The sequence below is a fragment of the Typopeltis vanoorti genome, chromosome 22 (genome assembly GCF_054136105.1).
Source record: "Typopeltis vanoorti isolate ZY-2024b chromosome 22, IOZ_Tvanoo_1.0, whole genome shotgun sequence".
Lineage (NCBI taxonomy): Eukaryota > Metazoa > Arthropoda > Arachnida > Uropygi > Thelyphonidae > Typopeltis > Typopeltis vanoorti.
The window spans coordinates 32744129-32763848 of NC_143570.1; the positions used below are offsets into that span (position 1 = coordinate 32744129).

Here is a 19720-nt window from a genome sequence, read left to right on the forward strand (position 1 = left end):
AAGGTGTGGAAAGCGGGGAAAATAGTTTCACTGCATAAAGGAGGATCGAAGACTACGGTTGCAAATTACCGACCAATCAGCATATCAGGAGTCTTTGTCAAGGTCTTGGAGAAAGTAGTCAAGGGAAAAATACAGGAATGGATTGATGAAAATGAGATACTGTATGGGGAGCAGCATGGCTTTGTGAAGGGCAGATCATGCCTCAGTAACTTGCTCAAGTTTTATAACAAGGTGAACTGGATAAGGGTAATGGGTTTACAGTGTTACTGCTGGACCTGGCTAAGGCATTTGACAGGATACCACATGGAATTCTAATCCGTAAACTACAACATATGGGAATGGATATAGGTGGGTGGTTGATGGAGAGGTATCAAAGAGTAGTTTATTCAGGAGTAGAGTCCAAAAGACGGCCTGTGACTAGTGGTGTGTCGCAGGGTTCTGTTCTTGGACCACTGCTGTTTAATTTGTTCATTAACGATATAGAGAAGAATCTAAGAGGAACAGTTCATTTGTTCGCTGATGATGCAAAATTGGGTAGGGTGATACTGAATGTAGAAGATGTCAAAATCTTGCAGGAAGACTTGGATAGATTTGAGTTCTGGGCTAAGGAGAATGGATATGAATTTAATGTGACAAAATGTAAGGTTATGCATTTTGGGGTGAAAAGATTAGCAGCAGTATACCACATTGCTGGAACTGTACTCCAGGAGATTGATGAGGCCGGGAACTTGAGAGTGTTGGTGGATAGGGAGATGAAGTTTAGGGGACACATTGCAAAACTAGCTAAATCAGCTCATCAACTCACTTGGTTGTTGAAAAATACCTTGATGAGCAGAGACAAGCAAGTTATTGTACCTCTACAATTGATAAGACCTCATCTCGACTACTATGCCCAGATTTGGTCACCTAGGTTCCTTCTTGATGGGGAGGAGCAGGAGAGGATCCAGAGGCGAGTGACTAAGATGATAGTGGGTCTATGGAATGAACCATATGAGAACAGGTTGAAGATTTGTGGGTTGCAGAAATTAGTTGATAGGTGGAAAAGGGAAGATATGATTGAAATATTCAAATTGCTAAAGGGTTTCTACAGGATTAATTCAGAGAATATTTTTGAGATCAGGACTGGTGGTGGGAGAACTAAGGGACACTTATGGAAGCTGGGCAAGAGTGTGGTTAGCAGGGCTGTTAGAGCTGGATTCTTTATTTTTAGAGTGGTAAATGAGTGGAATAAGCTGCCAGAGTCTGGATGCTATGACGGTGAATGAGTTCAAGGCAAGGTATGATAAATACTGTGAGAATGTCGTATAGTTGTGTGGACATGATGTTTAGGACCTCCCTCGATGAGTCTAAGGACTCCTTGGAGTTGCCCGTAATAATAATATTATACATTAAGGGATGGGCCACTACCCAGACTAGTTTTGACCTTTATTGAGGTCTCTTCGGTGGGAGCCAGGCCCAAGTGGAGATACAGGCAGAAGCATTAGCAAGGTAATCTCTACCTATAGGAGTTGCCAAACGGCATGCCACCTTTTTATTAAAATACTCTGGATTTAGAGAAAGATGTTGAAAGTTTATTTTTCACTTGGTTATTTTTCACTATAACAAATTTAGTTTAATCCTTTATCCAAGTGTGAGCAAACAAAGTTTGCACCTGAAAGTATCTTCAGGACTGGGGTAAGGTAGTACAACACCGGGCAACTCATTGCAAAGGTGGAGCAAGCTAACATCACTCCCATCTCAGTATCTCCCATAATGCAAAACTCATCTCCTTGTGGATATGTATAATGTTATACTCTAAATCCAGAGTAATTTAATAAAAAGGTCGCATACCATTTGGCAGCCCCTATAGGTAGAGATGAGTGGAGGCTATGTCATGCTGGCTTGGTATTTATGTCTTTGGTGTATCTGTGTTATTTCCTATTGGTTGGAGTTGTGACCTAATTTTTATGTTATGGAGCTTCCAACTCTCGGAGATTATGTAGGGCTGATGGACGTTTATTGAGTTTTTGTCACATTTTATGGCTATAATAAAAAAAAAAAAAAAACTGAGTTTTTCAGAAAGTTCACATACTCTTTGCCTCACCAATAATTCTCCCACATCTCTCTCTACCCCCACTTTCCCCCTCCCTTCCTTCAACAGCAGATGAACGTATATCACCACATTCCGGGATGCCGATGAATAAGAAGACAGCTAGCAACATCCTACAAAGGTATGTCCAAATTTTTTCTCCTATATATTCTTCATATATCTGTCTATAAAACATCAGTAAAAATTTGAGTAAAAAGCCAATGACATAAAATGAACACTCCTAAATAAAAAAAAATACCCATAAAAATAATTATTATTTACTGATAGTTTTACTTCTCATAGTGTGATAACGTTCTTGGAAAAGGAACAGCAAATTAAATATACAAAACCCAGTTTAGGCATAAATTTTTTTTTATAAGTATATAAAAAATAAATAAAATTTAAATGATAATTTTAATTAAAATTTTATATAACCGCTAAAATAAATTGAACTAATACTTCCAATATTTCTGCAAAGTCAAATTACCATAATCTGGGAACAACAATAACAACAATTTGATTATATTTATTTCAGTTAACATATTAGTCTACGTTGTAATTTCCTGAAAAAATATATTCAATCTTCATTATTACGCTTCAGAAACATGAACTACTGGAAAAGAAATGAAAAAAAAAAAAAAAAAGGTTGATGGCTCTGGAGACATGGTTGCTAAGAAAACTGATGCAGATCGGCTGGATATAAAAGGTTACAAACAACCACATACTTGAAAGAGCAAAAAAAATTGCTGAATGACAATAGGAAGAGGAAAATGAAATTCTTAGGATGAGCTAAAAAAGAACTGACCAATATGATCATTACAAGAAAACTACAATGTAGAAGAGACTGGCCAAAACCTCATATGAAGGCCACTGAATGTCAGACAGACAAAAGTACCATACAGATCTTTAGAAATGCACAAGATAAGAATAAATGGAGAGACATGGACACCAACCTCAGGATTGGAGAAAGCACTTGAAAGAATAAATCTGGTCATCTCGATGGATGTCCAAAGATTTGCTCAAGGAGAGACACAGACACACTAACCATTATTCACAGTCATCCTGTCTATCATACTAAGGACTTGACTAATTATGCAAACCCTACTTACCACATCAAAAATGTGATTGCTCAAGATACTCATCCCATTTTTTTAAGAATATGTCCTGCCCAGTGTGAGACCATCGTCCTGGAGACATTAATAAAAACAAAAAATAAATAAAAATAACAATAATCCATGTAAACCTATAGCACAAATGTACTATAGGTTTACGAAAACTTTTTGTGAGTGGGAGCCAGATTAACAAAGGAAAGTTAACAGAATTCCATCCATAAATTTCATCATTAAATAAAATTATTATTACGTGACACTTTCAAGGAGCCCAAAGACTCACTGAGGGAGGGCACCTATTCCAACTCTGTCTCCACCACTTAGTCTAACTACAGCAAACTGCCACCACCATACCACATCCAACACCACCAGTATTTTTTGTCTGTAAATTGTGTGTTTTCAAGGCTGACGTGTCTGTATGTGGGATGAAAACTCAGAGTTTCAGGGAGAAAAAAACCCTGCTACATCTTTATGAGATTGACTAACTCACCTTCAACTGAAAAAAAAGTATAAAGATTCTTCTTGACGAGATTCACAGCAAGAATTGAAATTAGGCCTTTTCCAACCGAAGGGTGCAATGTACCTTCATTCTTCCAATTGTGTTATGGAGGCAATGTATTCCTTTTTTGTTCAGTCTGCAGCTACTCACCACCAGCTGAAAAAAATGCACTCACCACTTACAACTGGGAAAGTATATTTGAGCCCTGGTCATACCACATCCTTTATTCTACTGACAAAAAAAAAAGCACTCAACTAACTTAGCAGCCATACCACTTATTCACCACTACTAGCAAAACTCCACTTCTTACATCTTGATAACTAGATCTTTACATATGACTAAACTAGAGGGAATCAGGAGGAGGGCTAATTCTCAACAGTCCAGTGATGTCAAGAAAAAATTCTTTTCCATCTTCCCTATAAAACCCCTTTGGTAACTTATATGATTCTATTCATATCTGTTCTTTCTCACGTATCAAGCTAAAATTGTAATTCACAAACTTTCAGTATATCTTCAAAGGGTGTACTAGTCACCATTTCAATCACTTCCCTATGAATACCTACTTATGTTCCCTAAAAGATATTTAATCTAAAAAAAATTGTACAGAATAGTCCACATGTAGACATATCCAAGACTTATAAAAAGGTATAATAACTTATCTTCACTTGTCAGCGTTTTCTTAACATCCAAATGATCTTTATCCATTTTTATGATATATCCTCTATCCATCACCATCTCACAACATTCTCAGCTCATCAATTTTTTTGCATTCCTGCCCACAACTGAGAAAACCATAGTTGGCAGAGTGCCAAGAAGAGTCAATTCATATTGAAGGGGAGAAAAGAATAAGATATGTACAACTTCGTCACCAACATGCAAAATCTCATGCTTTATACATAAATTTTCCAACTGTTATACAAGCAAAATAGTTATTTAAAAAAACTACAACGTCCATAAAAGAAAAGCTAATTTTCTGACATGTAATAATAAACACTCATTCCACGAAACAGATTGTTCACCTATGATCAGAATGGATTTACCTTCTTCTGCCATGCACAGTGTCAAGGGTTCTCTCAACTGTGGTCGAACTATAGTTTTTTTTTTGTTTTTTTTTTACCCACACCAAAGTGAATAATTTTACACTTTTGACATATCCAACTGATAACCATTATTCTTTGCCCAAAATGTCAGTTCATTTAAATCATCTGCAAGATCTCTATATAACTTTTATAGCATCAATGGCAAACAATTGGATATCTCCCCCCACAAAAAAAAATCATTCCCAATATTAACTTACAAAATGAAACAGCAGCCCCAAGTACAAATCTCTGTGGTATTAAATAACCTGCCTTCTCATTTACTCTCTATCAGTGATAATTTTCTATAATAGATTTCCATGTGGTATCCTGTCAAATGCATTTGACAAGTCTGGCAATATCACAGTGTAGCCATTTTCCTTATCCAAGTAAAGTGTTAATCTATGATAGATGGTAAGTTAATTACTTAAACAAGAAAACTCCTCAAAGCCAATGCTTTCCTTCCTCCCCATAGAGTATCATATTCCTCTCCATCCATTATTTCAAATATATATATATATATAACCATAATGCTTATACTCGCCATGTGGTTCACCATATTTCACTGACTTTCCACGTGCTTTTTCTCTCAATCAACATGCAAGAATCAAAATATTAAAAGGTAAGCTTTTGCTCATTTTACTGTACTTTTGTATACCCTAGTGAGTTATTTAGTTTCGCACACATTCACAAACCATATACAGTACGTTATTTATGTTTTAAGCAACCAAAATGCATTTGCAAGCTAAATAAAGGCTAGTTTCCACTGGTGCTCTAGTCCCTAACCTGGCGAATAAGTGAGGGCACCTACATACATCTCCACATTCCCCCCCACACACACACACAAACAGTTTCTGTTTAATGATAATTCTAACCCATTTAACTCCCACATAATTTATTCTCCTGAGCCCAAGGTGTACAATCAGTTACAGCTTTCGTTAAATACCTCGACCATTTCCTTGAACTAGAGACATCCTTCAATTGTAATCTATTATGCCATGACACTGCTCCAAGCTGCCTCCTGAGTTTGTCAAAATCAACAGATTCTGAGTACTTTTTTAATTGAAGACTTCACATATTTAAAGATCCTCTAGGTCAAACTGCATAGTCACCCTTGCCAATCAGAGGCAGAATGGACAAATTCCCTGATGTCACTATATCTAACCAACTCAAACTCTGGACCCCTTCCAATCACATACTGCTTTAGGTATCTTCACTGTCCTATGTTCCATTTTTTGCTTTCAATCTATAACAGCATACTTGAAATCCCCATATGACTATATACAACCTGTGCTTATTTCAGCTAATTTGCTGATGAATGTCATCCACATTTCATTTAGCACTCTTTCCCTGAGCTAACACCAGCAACCAACTACATATTATATAAGTCAAGTGGATATTAGATCCAGAATTATTTCAAAGCTGAACGTAAAAACTATTAAAGTTTCATAACGTAAGTTGACCAGAAAGCTTATGGGAATACATTCCCTAGCATTCACAAGTTGCCTTAGTATGGGTCACACAGAAACATAGGCATTGCCCAAGCATCTATATAGCCTTTTATAGGTCCACTTTGATAAGGTTTCTATGGTTTCATAGGTTCTACATTTGGCTTTGAAATAATGCTGGATCTAATATCCACTTGACTTATATAATTTTACATCAACAAACCGAAACCTTTTGGCTCTTTATTTTAGTAACAACTACACATTTTTTCCATTCCCCCCCCCCAAACCCTATGTCCTAGCAGAGCATCCTCTACAGTACAGATAACTATAAATTTAATCTGGATACTTGGTCTCAGAATGACTGTCTTCCAGATCTCTGGCAAATTAATGCAGCCAGTTATACTTAATGAGGTTGGGATGGGGATACTTTATAGCCATGCTTCTTCCAAAAAGTACTGCTTCTGAGACCAAATAGTCTAATTTAATATAAACTTTATGGTTATTCCATCTGTAGAGAGTGCTGTGTTAAGTGATAAGGTTTTCACTTTCAATTTGAATTGTTTCTACAATGATTTAATTGAATGCTATGTGCTTGCTTGCCACAGTTGTAATTTGAACTCTGGAGAAAGAGAAACAGCAAAACATTAGTAAGGTCAATAAATTAATTATATGTCTTCCTCTTGGTATTGTTCATTTAGTAAAGCACCATTATGAATAATCAATAACACCTAAGCCCGGGGGTGCACCAGGGGGCCAAGAAGCCCTGCCTCACCCCAAGGAAAAAGGAAAGATGCTTTTTCTTTGGAGGGGGCGGGCTCATGCAAAGTCACCCTAATGACTCATCCCCCCCACTCACAATCCACAAACTACAACAAATTGCAACTACCATCATCATCTGCTGCCCACCACTACCACTAGTATTTTTTCACAGACAATCACAAACATCCATTCACAATGGGATTCAAACCTGCAGCCTTTTGGCTGGAGAGCAGATATGCTAACCACTCAGCCAACCAGGATGGCACATATATTTCCCACCCCAACTCCTGCTTTATATGGTCATTTATCCATTTAACCTCCTATTTAGTTAATCCTCCTGATTTTGGGTCTGCAGTCTGATAGTGCTTCTCTCACACCATCCCTGATCACTTTTCACGCACTATTGACATTCCTTTCTTGAAGCTTATGCCATGGCAACTGCTGTAAGTTGTATCACACATCTGGCTTCGTAGTCCCTCATAAATCCTTTCTTGACTGAGAATTTGACATTTAACAAACTCTCAGTGCAAGACTGCTTGGTCACTTTCCCCGATTGGAGGCAGAGTGGCTACCTTGATTTTGGATACTTCTGATGCCATTATCAGATTCAGCACTTTTGTGGGATTCACACAAATGGTTTTCTAAATAAGGAGTAAATGTGATATCCATGAAATGCACTGTGGGGTTCTAAGAAATGGTCTGGAAAAATGAGTTAAGCAAGAGTGATAACCAAGTGCGAGACCACTGCCCTTCTTATTGAAGACCTGAAATGGGTTGAAAAACATTCCCTGTTTGACTTTTAGAGTGTTTTTTTTTTTTGGATACCCATTCCCCATATCCAAAATAATGCACTAGTATTAATACTATATGTATACCATAAATTTACAACTTTTAATCGATAGGATTCACATCACATTTATTCATATATGAATATGGAATTATATACAAAAATATTCATATAGGAAAAAACTGGTGAAGTTAAAGTATAAAAAGCCAAATGGCTATTTGAAGTTAAAGTATATTAGATGAAAGTGAGTCAGGTTGCTCTGTGTTTATGTCAAATGGTAAATGTCAATGTTCGGATAGCTCAAGAGCCTCAAATTCAAAAGGTTTGCTTATGTACTGCCAAAACTGTTTCCTTGGTCTTCCTCTGTGTTCATTAGTTCGCCCACAGGGTGCAAGAACACTGAATGTCTAAGTTGGTATTCCAACCATCTCAGTTGACCTTTTTTTTAATTGTTTCTGTTAGGGATCTTTGCTGGCTTACTTCAAGAATGATAGTATTAGAAATGTTATCTTGCCATGTGTATCCTAGTATTGTTTGAGGGCATCTTGTCCCAAACATCACTGCTCGTTGAGTAGTGATGTTTGGGATCCATGTCTAGGCACCATATGTAAATATGGCTTGACTGATGGTTTTGTACAGATGAATTTTGGTATTTGTAGTGATGAGACTAGATTTCCAGATATTAGTTACTTTTATGGAATTGAAGGACTTCGTGTTTTATTTTCAGTATGTCAGAGTATTGATGTAGAAACCAAGATACAGAAAATCATTTATTTCAAGAATGTGGTCATTTAGCCTAACATTTCCTTTCATTCTGTTCTTTAGAATTTTAATTTTTCTGCTGTTGACTGCCAGTCTGATCTGTGCTGCAATTTTACATAAATTATCTAAATGGTTTTGAGCAGTCTGAATGTTGGAGTCAATCAATACATCATATGTAAAACAGACCACTTATATGGCTTGTCCTGTTGAAGCTTCAAGAGTCATTCTGTACTCATTTCCTATGAGCCTGAATACATAATCAAGGGTAATAATGAAAATATAGGATGCACAAGAGTCTCCCTTAAGAACTCCAGTGGAAATAGGAAAGCTCTAACCATCTCTCCATTAACTATTACCCACTTGCATGATAGTTCAGGTGTGGTTCTGCTATTGCTTTGATTATTTGCAAGGATATGCCATAATAACTGAGAATTTTGAACATCATTTGCCTGTTCATTGAATGCAAAGCTTTTGAGAAATCTGAAGTTTAAGATCAAGGAAAGATTTTTATCTCTTACTCCTTGTAGCAACTTCTAAGACATGGATGTCTTTAACAGTGCTTCTGTATCTGCTTGATTTTTGAGTAGAAGAGGTATTACATTATGGTTCAATTTGTATCCTGTTATAGATTTTCAGTGTGGTAGGAAGTAGTGCGATTCCTTTAATTTTCTGGGTTGTTCAAATTGCCTTTCTTGGGTATTGGTATTATTGGGCCTTCTCTCCATTGCAATGAAATGTTAGATGTAGCTAGAGCTGTATTACAGATATTTAGTGGTTGTTACTGTTAAATAAATAACAGTAAGGAATAACAATACAATTAAAAAAAAAAGCAATATACACATAAAAATCAGATGTATTTGATCATATATATATATATATATATATATATATATAAACAGAAGTAACTCTGCCAATGCCAAGGCTGATGACCAGACCCAGTAAAAATCCCAGCGTTCCTCCAGGGTTAGACTCCTGCAACAAGCTCATGTGGTGCAACATGAAGTAAAATTCATGTTGCACCACTATGTACTGATGTCAATTCATTTTGCATAACATGCTAGGGAGTTCCTTAAGCGATGCATACCATCATTGCCCGAATGATATGAACAGAATACTAGGGCTACCTCCCAGTGGGCGAGACAAGTTAAAGAAGCAAATCCAAACTCAGAATATTCGACTAACAACCATCAACATTGGCACATGAACTGGCCATAGTCATGAGCTCACTGACTATTTTAAAAACAGAAAGATTGACATCGCCTACATACAAGAGACATATGGGCCAATGCAAAATCTAGGCACATCTAGAGTCTGGGCAAAATGGTGTTGCAGTAACTAAGCCAGAGGCTACATAATACCATCACAGAAGTAGCTAGAATCTCTGATCGAATGATCTCCATTAAGATCAATATAGGAACCTACAGTTTATGACTTATATCTGTCTACACACCACAGAAAGGATGCCCACAACAGATGAAGGATAAATTCCAGAATGACCTTGAAACTATCTTCAGACTATCCTTTCTTTCTTCAAACTATCTTTTTTAATATAATAAGTTTAGTTTAATCCTTTATCCAAGTGTGAGCAAACAAAGTTTGCACCTGAAAGCATCTTCAGGACTGGGGTAAGGTGGTACAACACCAGGGCAACTCCTTGCAAAGGTGGAGCAAGCTACCAACTCTCCTATCTCGGTATCTCCCATAATGCAAAACACATCTCCTTGCGGATATGTCTAATATTATGCATTAAGGGAAGGGCCACTACCCAGACTAGTTTCGACCTTTATTGAGGTCTCTTCAGTGGGAGTGGGTACAACACCAGGGCAACTCCTTGCAAAGGTGGAGCAAGCTACCAACACTCCTATCTCAGTATCTCCCATAATGCCAAACATCTCCTTGCAGATATGTCTAATGTTATGCATTAAGGGAAGGGCCACTACCCAGACTAGTTTCGACCTTTATTGAGGTCTCTTCAGTGGGAGCCAGGCCCAAGTGGAGATACTAGGCAGAAGCATTAGCAAAGTCATCTCTACCTATAGGAGTTGCCAAATGGTGTGCCACCCTTTTTAATAAATTACTCTGGATTTAGAGAAAGATGTTGAGAGTTTATTTTTCACTTGGTTAGAGTATAATAAGTTTAGTTTAATCCTTTATCCAAGTGTGAGCAAACAAAGTTTGCCCTTAAAGTATCTTCAGGACGTACAACACCAGGGCAACTCCTTGCAAAGGTGGAGCAAGCTACCAACACTCCTATCTCAGTATCTCCCATAATGCAAAACACATCTCTTTGCAGATATGTCTAATGTTATGCATTAAGGGAAGGGCCACTACCCAGACTAGTTTCGACCTTTATTGAGGTCTCTTCAGTGGGAGCCAGGCCCAAGTAATAAATTACTCTGGATTTAGAGAAAGATGTTGAGAGTTTATTTTTCACTTGGTTAGAGTATAATAAGTTTAGTTTAATCCTTTATCCAAGTGTGAGCAAACAAAGTTTGCGCCTGAAAGTATCGTCAGGACTGTGGTACAACACCATGGGCCTGGCTCCCACTGAAGAGACCTCAATAAAGGTCGAAACTAGTCTGGGTAGTGGCCCTTCCCTTAATGCATAACATTAGACATATCTGCAAGGAGATGTATTTTGCATTATGGGAGATACTGAGATAGGAGTGTTGGTAGCTTGCTCCACCTTTGCAAGGAGTTGCCCTGGTGTTGTACCACCTTACCCCAGTCCTGAAGATACTTTCAGGCGCAAACTTTGTTTGCTCACACTTGGATAAAGGATTAAACTAAACTTATTATACTCTAACCAAGTGAAAAATAAACTCTCAATATCTTTTTTAAGCCCCATTAATTAATAATGGGGGCTTAAAAATACCAAGAATTTGAATGGCACACATTCAGCCTAATTAGTTTCCAGTAAACCCTGACTTTAGGACTCTAAACAATTTTTCATTTTTTATTGGACACTGTCCATACCATTTGCAATTTATATGTATACTTATATAAATTAATTTTATTTTCTGTATGAACATGTTACTCTCCAGCTTAATTTAACTTTGTAACCTAATAGATAATAATAACAGGACTCTAGCTTTCATGTAGTGAGGTTTTTTTTTTTTTTTTTTTTTTTTTTAGCACCAGAGGTCAGGCAAATAGATTTAACAATTGATCAGTAACTTTAGCATGCCATGTTGATTGTAGTGAAGCTTGTTTCTTTGTATATATACGTATACTCCAGAAGATGACCTTAATGTGAAGGTCGAAATGTCGAGTGTATATTTTGGTTTATATTAAACTAAAGTTTAATATAAACTAATTTTCATAATGTATCTTCAAACTATTAATGCCAATGAACAGATAATCATTGGAAGAGATCTAAATGAACATACTGGCTGCATAAGAGATGGCTTTGAATATGTGCATGGTGGACAAGGATATGGAATGCGAAATGAGAAAGGTATCCTAGAATGTAGCGAAGCTCATGACTTTGCAGTCACAAATACCTTTTTCCAAAAGAGAACTTTACACCTAATTACATATAGCAGCAGAGGCTGAGCCACACAAATTGATTATTGGCTAGTTTTTTGATGTGATCTAAAATGGATAACTGACATATTTTTACTTTATTTAGCGTATGGCTCACACATGAAAAGTTACATTACAATAATCATTTATATATATAAACATAATACTTCACAGACATATGTACTATAATAATACATACTATGTATTATAATACAGTCATAAGAGAGACACTCAAGAATAGACTACAACTGTATGTCTAGGTTGATTATCCAGTCAACTGCACTTGGTGTAGTGTGGATGAAGTCCAACAGATTTCTATTGTATGCATGTTGGGCACATTCTACTTTAATATGATTAATTGTCTGGCGGGGAGATCCACAGTCGCACCTGGGTGAGGCAATCATGTCCCATCCCACTTGTAGAGGTGGTCTGCACATCTGCCATGATAGGTGCGGATTCTGTTAAGGGTAGACCAAGTTTTCCGAGGTAGGTCAAAACCCGAAGGCATCTGTGTTGGGTCCACTAATTCATGGAAGTCTCGTCTAAGTGTTACACCCGGACTCTTTCTACTTCTCCTACATTCTAAAACTTGTCTCAGTAAGATTTTTCGCTGTTAAGATTAGAGGGTGCATTGACTTTAGTATATTTATTTCTAGGAGTGTGATGTCTTCGTGGATTGGGAGATCTTGGGGTTCTATGATTTTGCTGTATTCATGTAGAAGAAAGTTGGATCTGTGTAACAGTGCATGGGCACTGTTCAGCCATACAAGTGAGCAGTATTCAGCTGCAGAGTAAACAAGACAAAGAGCAGTACAGTGAAGCATTGCTGCTGAGGCACCCCAAGTTGTTCTGCAGAGTTTTTGCAGTACATTGTTTTGTATTTTTAGCTTGGATGCTATGTTAATTAGATGTGGTTTAAAAGATAGAGTTCTATTCAAAGTGACACTCAGATATTTCAGGAATCTGTTTTAGTGTGGCAGTTTGTGGTTGAAGTAGACCATCAGTTCTTTGTTAGCATGGCTATTGTTCAGGCAGAAGCAGCGTAACAAAACTTCTTGGGTTTTGTTACACTGTATTCATGTAGAAGAAAGTTGGATCTGCAGAGGTGCGATGTTGCTTAGCACTGGGAGCCAGTAGTAAGTAACTGACGTAAAGTCATCCTATCAAACAATATAACCACCCAATACCATTTACTAATACTAGATCCATCTACACCAGCATTGTATAAGACCAACAATAAAGACAAATCATGGTTGACTACAGACTTCAACCAACAACAAATGACATCTGGAACACATTAGCCAAGCTTGTTGACCAGTGCTGCAGCTGCACTAGAATCACAAAACCTAGTCAACATTTCATTGACAAGCACACTTGGTGGTGGAACCCTGAAGTGCAACAAACTGTGAAATTGAAAAAGAAAGCCTATAAGACCTGGCTAAAGAAAAAAAACTCTGATGATTATAAAAGATACTGAAACCTAAAATCTGTAACAAAGGCAAAAGTTGCCTATGCCAAAGCCAAGCACTACCAACAGATATATGATCAACTGGACACATCAGAAGGTGAGAAGATAATATATCACCTTGCCTGGAAGCCTCAACATTCTACACAAGACCTAGGCCACATTATGAACATCAAAGATGAAAACAGAAAGATGATGCTGCAGACACCAAAAGATATATTACATCATTGGTGAAACTACTTTGATAAAATCAGTAACGAAGAGTTCCCACAATTTCAAAAACAGCCACAGCAGTCCTTGGACCTGTGCCTCTTATCAAAGTAGTTTCGTCAATGATGTAACTGTTTGACAATGCTGTTCAACAAAATCATAAATGAAAATGAAATACCATCAATCTGGCTAATGTATAACAGTTCCCATCTGGAAAGACAAATGGGACATTGGCGACTCCTCAAACTACAGACCAATTCAGCTACTTTGCCATACAATGAAGATTTTTGAACAGATACTCAACGTGTGCCTTAGAGTCACTGTCGAAATTTCACAAAATCAGTGTGGATTCATTAAAAATTGTGGAACAATAGACGCAATCCATACCATTCGGCTCTTAATGGAGAAACATCTAGAAAAGAAGGGAAAACATACAAATGGCTTTCTTAGATCACGAAAAGACATTCGACTGCATACCAAACAATCTCATCTGGAAGGCATTGAGAACACATTATGTACCCGAAGCCTATGCACAATGCATAAAAATGTTATATCGAAAAGTCCTAGCACAGCACGCTGTACAATAGGAAACCTGACATCTTCCCAATAAAGGTAGGGCGACACCAAGGATCTGCCCTCTCACCCCTGATCTTCATCCTTTGTATGGACACTGTAACCAAGGATATTCAGAAGCCACATTTCTGGACACTATTATATGCTGATGATGTAATACTTAGCACTACAACGCAAAATGAACTCCAACATATCGTGCAGAAATGGAAAACCTGCTTATATGAGTCTGAAATGAGACTTAACACCAAGAAGACAATATATGCAAGGACAAATGTACCCAGTTCAAATACCTAGAGTCCAGCATTAGTTCCAATGCCAATACAACAACAGATGCTGAAGCCCGAGTCAACGTCACCTGGATGAAGTGGCGACAAGACTCTGGAGTTCTTTGTGATGAGAAGATCCCACTATACCTAAAATCAAAGACCTATAGAACAGTCGTTAAACCAGTAGCCATTTATAGAGCAGAATGATGACAACAAAGAAACACAAACAAATCCTCCATACCATGGAAATGAAAATGCTAAGATGGACACTTAGTATCACCACGCTCGACCGGATACTGACATATGTAAGATCCTTGGCATCGCATCAATAACAAAGAAAATGCAAGAGGCATGCCTAAGATGGTATGCCCATGTATTATGTAGCAATGAAGACTCTGTGGCAAAATCAGCCATGAGACTTAATGTATACAGCCAACAACCAAGAGGCTGACCAAAGACATGTTGGCTTGAATGCCTAACATGCATGCAGCAAATGTCAACAATAGAATTGCCCAAGACTGTGCAAAATGGAGGAAGCAGTGCACACTAGCAGACCCTGCCTTAAAGCAGAACAAACACTAGGAAGAAGAAGATAAAAACAAAAGTAGGTGAGATTGTGCATGGAAAGAGAGAGGGAGAAAAGGACAATGTAACAAGATAAACCATAACAGGTAGAGCAAGATGTGTGTTGCTTACAGAATGAGAAAAACCTATATGGAAGAGAAGTAAATTACATCACAGTCAGTCAAAGAATGCTAATTAGAAGCATTACACAAAATATTGTGCTGTAACTGAATTTTCTAGAGAAAGAAAACTGCTCAAACTTGCAAATGACTAGATAATTTTTAGAATTTAAAATTAAGCACTTCCTCATCTCCAAAAATCATGCTGAGTTTAGGAACCTCTTTGTTGAATAAGCAAGAACTTCAGAAATGCACAAGGATGCTGGTTCAGTTGGCTGCAAGGCAAGCACATCTGCTACTCAACAGGGAACACATTCAAATGCCACTGTGGATAGGGATGTCTCTAAATATTTACGTTAGCATATAAATTTTAACAAATGTGAGATTGGAGGCTTAAGGTGGCTTGAACATTTCCCTGTATCATTTTCAAGGATGATCACAGATTAATTACCTGGCTCTTATCCCAATTATAGCTCTAATGTAATAATAGTCTTGTGACCCTTGCAGATGCTGTTCACATTTATAAAAAAAAAAAAAAACTGACCAAAGAAGTTGGTGAAAATAAAAATAAACTAAATAATGTACAAGTGCAACAAAAAAATAATAATAAAAATAAATGTCACAAACTAAAGTTGTGTGTGTGATATATTTTTATTATTACTATGAAAGCTGTCTTCACAATCAGAAAAGATTAAGCGAAAAACGATTTAAAAATATATCATGCTTCTATCATCTCTTTCGAAATACTTATCAATAGCAATCTAGCTACTACCTACAGCAAGTTTCCTTTGGGGTTGGATACATTTATTTTAAAAAGCCTTACAATACCGAAATATTGAATACTTAATAATACATTTTACTTATAAAACTATCAGAACAAGTAGTTGTAAATGTTTAGAATTACGGCCATTGCAGCTATGACTACGAAGCCAATGAATTACATCTGTAATTGCCCGTATTCTTCAGGGTGGTTTGCCTGTTTTAATCATTGCTACGAAAAACCAGTTTCCGGGAGATAAAAGCTGCCACCTCCGTGAGATATCAGTACAAGCGATCCTGCCTCCAATTTCATTTGGATGCATTGGAGATTTATAAATGATTATTGCACACAGGTACTGCAATATCTACTTCTAACCAAAACAGTAATGTGGTTTCAGAATACTAAAATATTCTCCAATTGAAATAATTATAAAATATACCAGTGGAACAATACAACGAGAATATAAAATCTAAAGTAAATGGCTTATCAGATCAAACATATACGGTGCTTAGGTGTCGAGAATTACATACGTCGAAATGCTATCTGTACAAAAATTCTCGTTTCTCGCCTAGATTTCTGCAGTTCGTGTAGGTTGCACGATTTCTGTAATTAAAAAGCTAAACAAGATAAAATAATAAGTAAATAAAAACAATGTCTTTTATTCCTCATTTTGCAAATTCTCGTTTAAGTGGAATTTTACATACGTTCATTGCTTACAATCTGGAACTGTATGTAATAAATCTGCCCTTAATGACCTACTTTTAGCTCTATTATTGCTCTTAAAAGTAGCCTAGTACTCAACACCCAACATTTAAAATCCAGTAACTTATCTTCGATTTGTTTTCTCAATCTTACAATAATTCAGCAGGTATTGCAAAGCTTTTATTATTATTAAAACATACTGGTAAAATCCAATATGTAACCTATATACGTGACACTCTTTCAAAGTGCCTTTTTGTATACATACCCATTGCACCATCAGGTACGATTTGGCGAATAAACGATGTGAAATGTATACCCTGGTATACTAAACCAGAGGAAAAAACAAGCATCGAACAGCACGCACCATGTCAAAATATTAAACGTTTGAGCTTAGAGCCACCGTGTCACTCAACGCAACTACCAATCCTTGCAAGAACGAGAAAGTTGACTAAAAAAAAATAAAAAAACAGCTGGGCGTTTCCAACTTGATAACTACTTGTTAATAATTATTTATAGCTGACATATTTTAAATAGTGACACGGTTATTAACAGAGGCACAAACAAAACAAATGCTAATAGCACTCAAGACTTAGGAAATGTTAGAAAACACGAAAATCATTTTCTGTTATTGAAACTACACTGGCACGCGTTTGTCATTGAAAACGTCCAAGCAGAGGGCAGAACACTCAATAAACATCTGTTCGTAGTGTTAGTATGGATTACGTGTGGTTTCCACGTGTCAAATAAGTGGTATTATGCTTTTACGGAATTAAAAATTAATAAAACTTAAATAAATAATTAAGACTAATAAATTAATTTAACGAAATTGCAACACAATTTTATCTAAATAAGTACACCTATCATTATTTTGTCTGCTAGTGAAAGTGTCATATTTATAGGAATGTCCAAATTCTTGCATCCCTTGTTACCAGCAAAACAGTGGTCAAAACAATGTTTTTTGTCTTCTTTTTTTTAATGGATAGATAAAGCTAGAATAAGCAGTGTAATATTGTTCCAACCAATAAAGAGAATAATAGGAAGAGAAAAAAAAAAGGGGGGGGGGGCTACTGTTAATTATTTACACGAAAGGAAAAGGAATAAGTAATAACATAGATAAAGTAAAATATTTCGGTCTGAAAATTACAGACCATCTTCGGTGGCAATGACAGCTTATTACAAGGTAGAATTCCAACATTGGATTGATTTTAAACAGAAACGGCTGTGTGATGTTACACATACAACAGGGTAATGGTATAACTCAGGAAACTTAGGTTACTCATCAATAGCTGTAAAATAATAATAAAGAAACTTTATTGATGAGTTATTCTGATAAAACTTTCCCATATTTTAAATAAATATAGGCAGTCGTTCTAATTCAAGTTAGGGCAGTGAACCAAGGCCTCAGCACTCTCTTTTAACAAAAGCTCAAATTTGTACCGACAACAGTAAGTATTAGAGTTTCAGACCAAAGAATAGTGCGGTCTGCGTCTATCCCGTGATAAGCCAAGCCAGGTTTATCGGATTTCCTGTAATAAATAGATGACTGATGTTCTTGTATTCTCTCTTCTATTGAACGTTGAGTTTGTCTGAAATAGGATAGATGGCAATCAAGTGGAACTTGGTATACACCAGGGAGAGACAGAGTTTATCTTTTTTGATGTGGGAAAACAAGTTGATAATTTAGTGATAGGTATAAAAGTAACCACTAAATTTTATTTCTTCAGAATTCTGGAAATCTGTTCTGAGACATCTGAAATGTATTGGATTAGAACTTCACGTACTGTTCCCTGTTATTTAAATTAGGCTTGTAGGAGTCAAACAGATGTTGTGTAGTCCTTTCTGAGAAGCCATTTAATTTCATATACCATTTATGTTTAAACGTTTTTCCTGTAATTGACGCAGAGTAGAACGAATAGTGGTAGAACGTCGAATTAAAGGTTTTATAAATTCTGTCTTTTGAGAATGATGGTGAACGAATTGCTAAAGAATGTAGCGTCCACTGAAACTAGGCTTTCGATACACAGCCGTACAAATCACCCGATAGTGAGCGGATGAGAAGTGGGAAAAAAACACCAAACTAACTGTATACAGGATAGTTCAAAATAGTTTTAATATATGGATTTGAGAGTTCGATTAAAAAGAAAGCACTTGATCAAAGACTAGAGACCACAGGTGTGAGGATTCTGAGAAAATTAGGGTAAACAGTTGATGGCATCAATAGCAGTATTATATTAAAAATAAAGATATATTTTTATATATCTGATGTTTAATTCCAAGATGGTAGGAATGAGACATCTAGATGGATTGATTTGGTTAGAAGTGCCTTAGAAGCACGAAATGTTAGATATGACGATATTGGAATGCTCACAAGTAATAGATGGATTTGGTGGAAAATTGTTGATACTTACTTACTCCTTGGTATTACAGCCCATTTAGGACCTGAGCCTATCTCAGGATAGCTTTCCATTCTTCACAATTCTGTGTCTTCCTCCTCCAGTTCTTTACTCTCATTTTCTTTAAATCATCCTCTATGTAGTCAAGCCATCTGCGTTTTGGTCGTACTCTGGGTCTAGATCCACCTGGTCCAGACATGAAGACCTTGTTTAAGGCTCTGTCATCCCCCATTCGCTGAACGTGTCCTAGCCATCTCAGTCTTCTCACCATTATTTCGGTAATAATATCCACTTCATTGAATTTCTACATTATTTCTTTGTTATTAATCACTCGCCAAAGTCCATTCTCATTAATTGAGCCAAAGATCTTTCTTGATAACTTTCGTTCCCATATTTGTAATCGGTTTTGATCTCTCTGGATCATTATCAATGTTTCACAGCCATGCAAAAGTACAGGATTGAGCATTATTTTATATAGCTAGATTTTACTTTTTATCGAAATCAAATTAGATTTTAATAGTGGATATAATAAATTAGATATAATAAGTTCTATTTGCAGCAGCTATTCTATAGGTAATTTCAACTGGCACATCATTACTTTCTGTTATAACTGAACCCAAATATTTGAACTGTTC

General features: G+C 36.6%; 1 protein-coding gene across 1 annotated transcript in view; it reads right to left on the minus strand.

Moving 5' to 3' along the window:
- LOC150094285 (SH3 domain-containing kinase-binding protein 1-like) overlaps nt 1-17321 on the minus strand; it is a 305169-nt gene extending 287848 nt beyond the window's left edge. Inside the window, exon 1 of the mRNA XM_090411774.1 lies at nt 16958-17321. Within this exon, the coding sequence (XP_090267900.1) occupies nt 16958-17042 (85 nt within the window). The 5' untranslated portion in view covers nt 17043-17321. The remainder of the gene's footprint in view (nt 1-16957) is intronic.
- Nucleotides 17322-19720: the final 2399 nt, after the last annotated feature.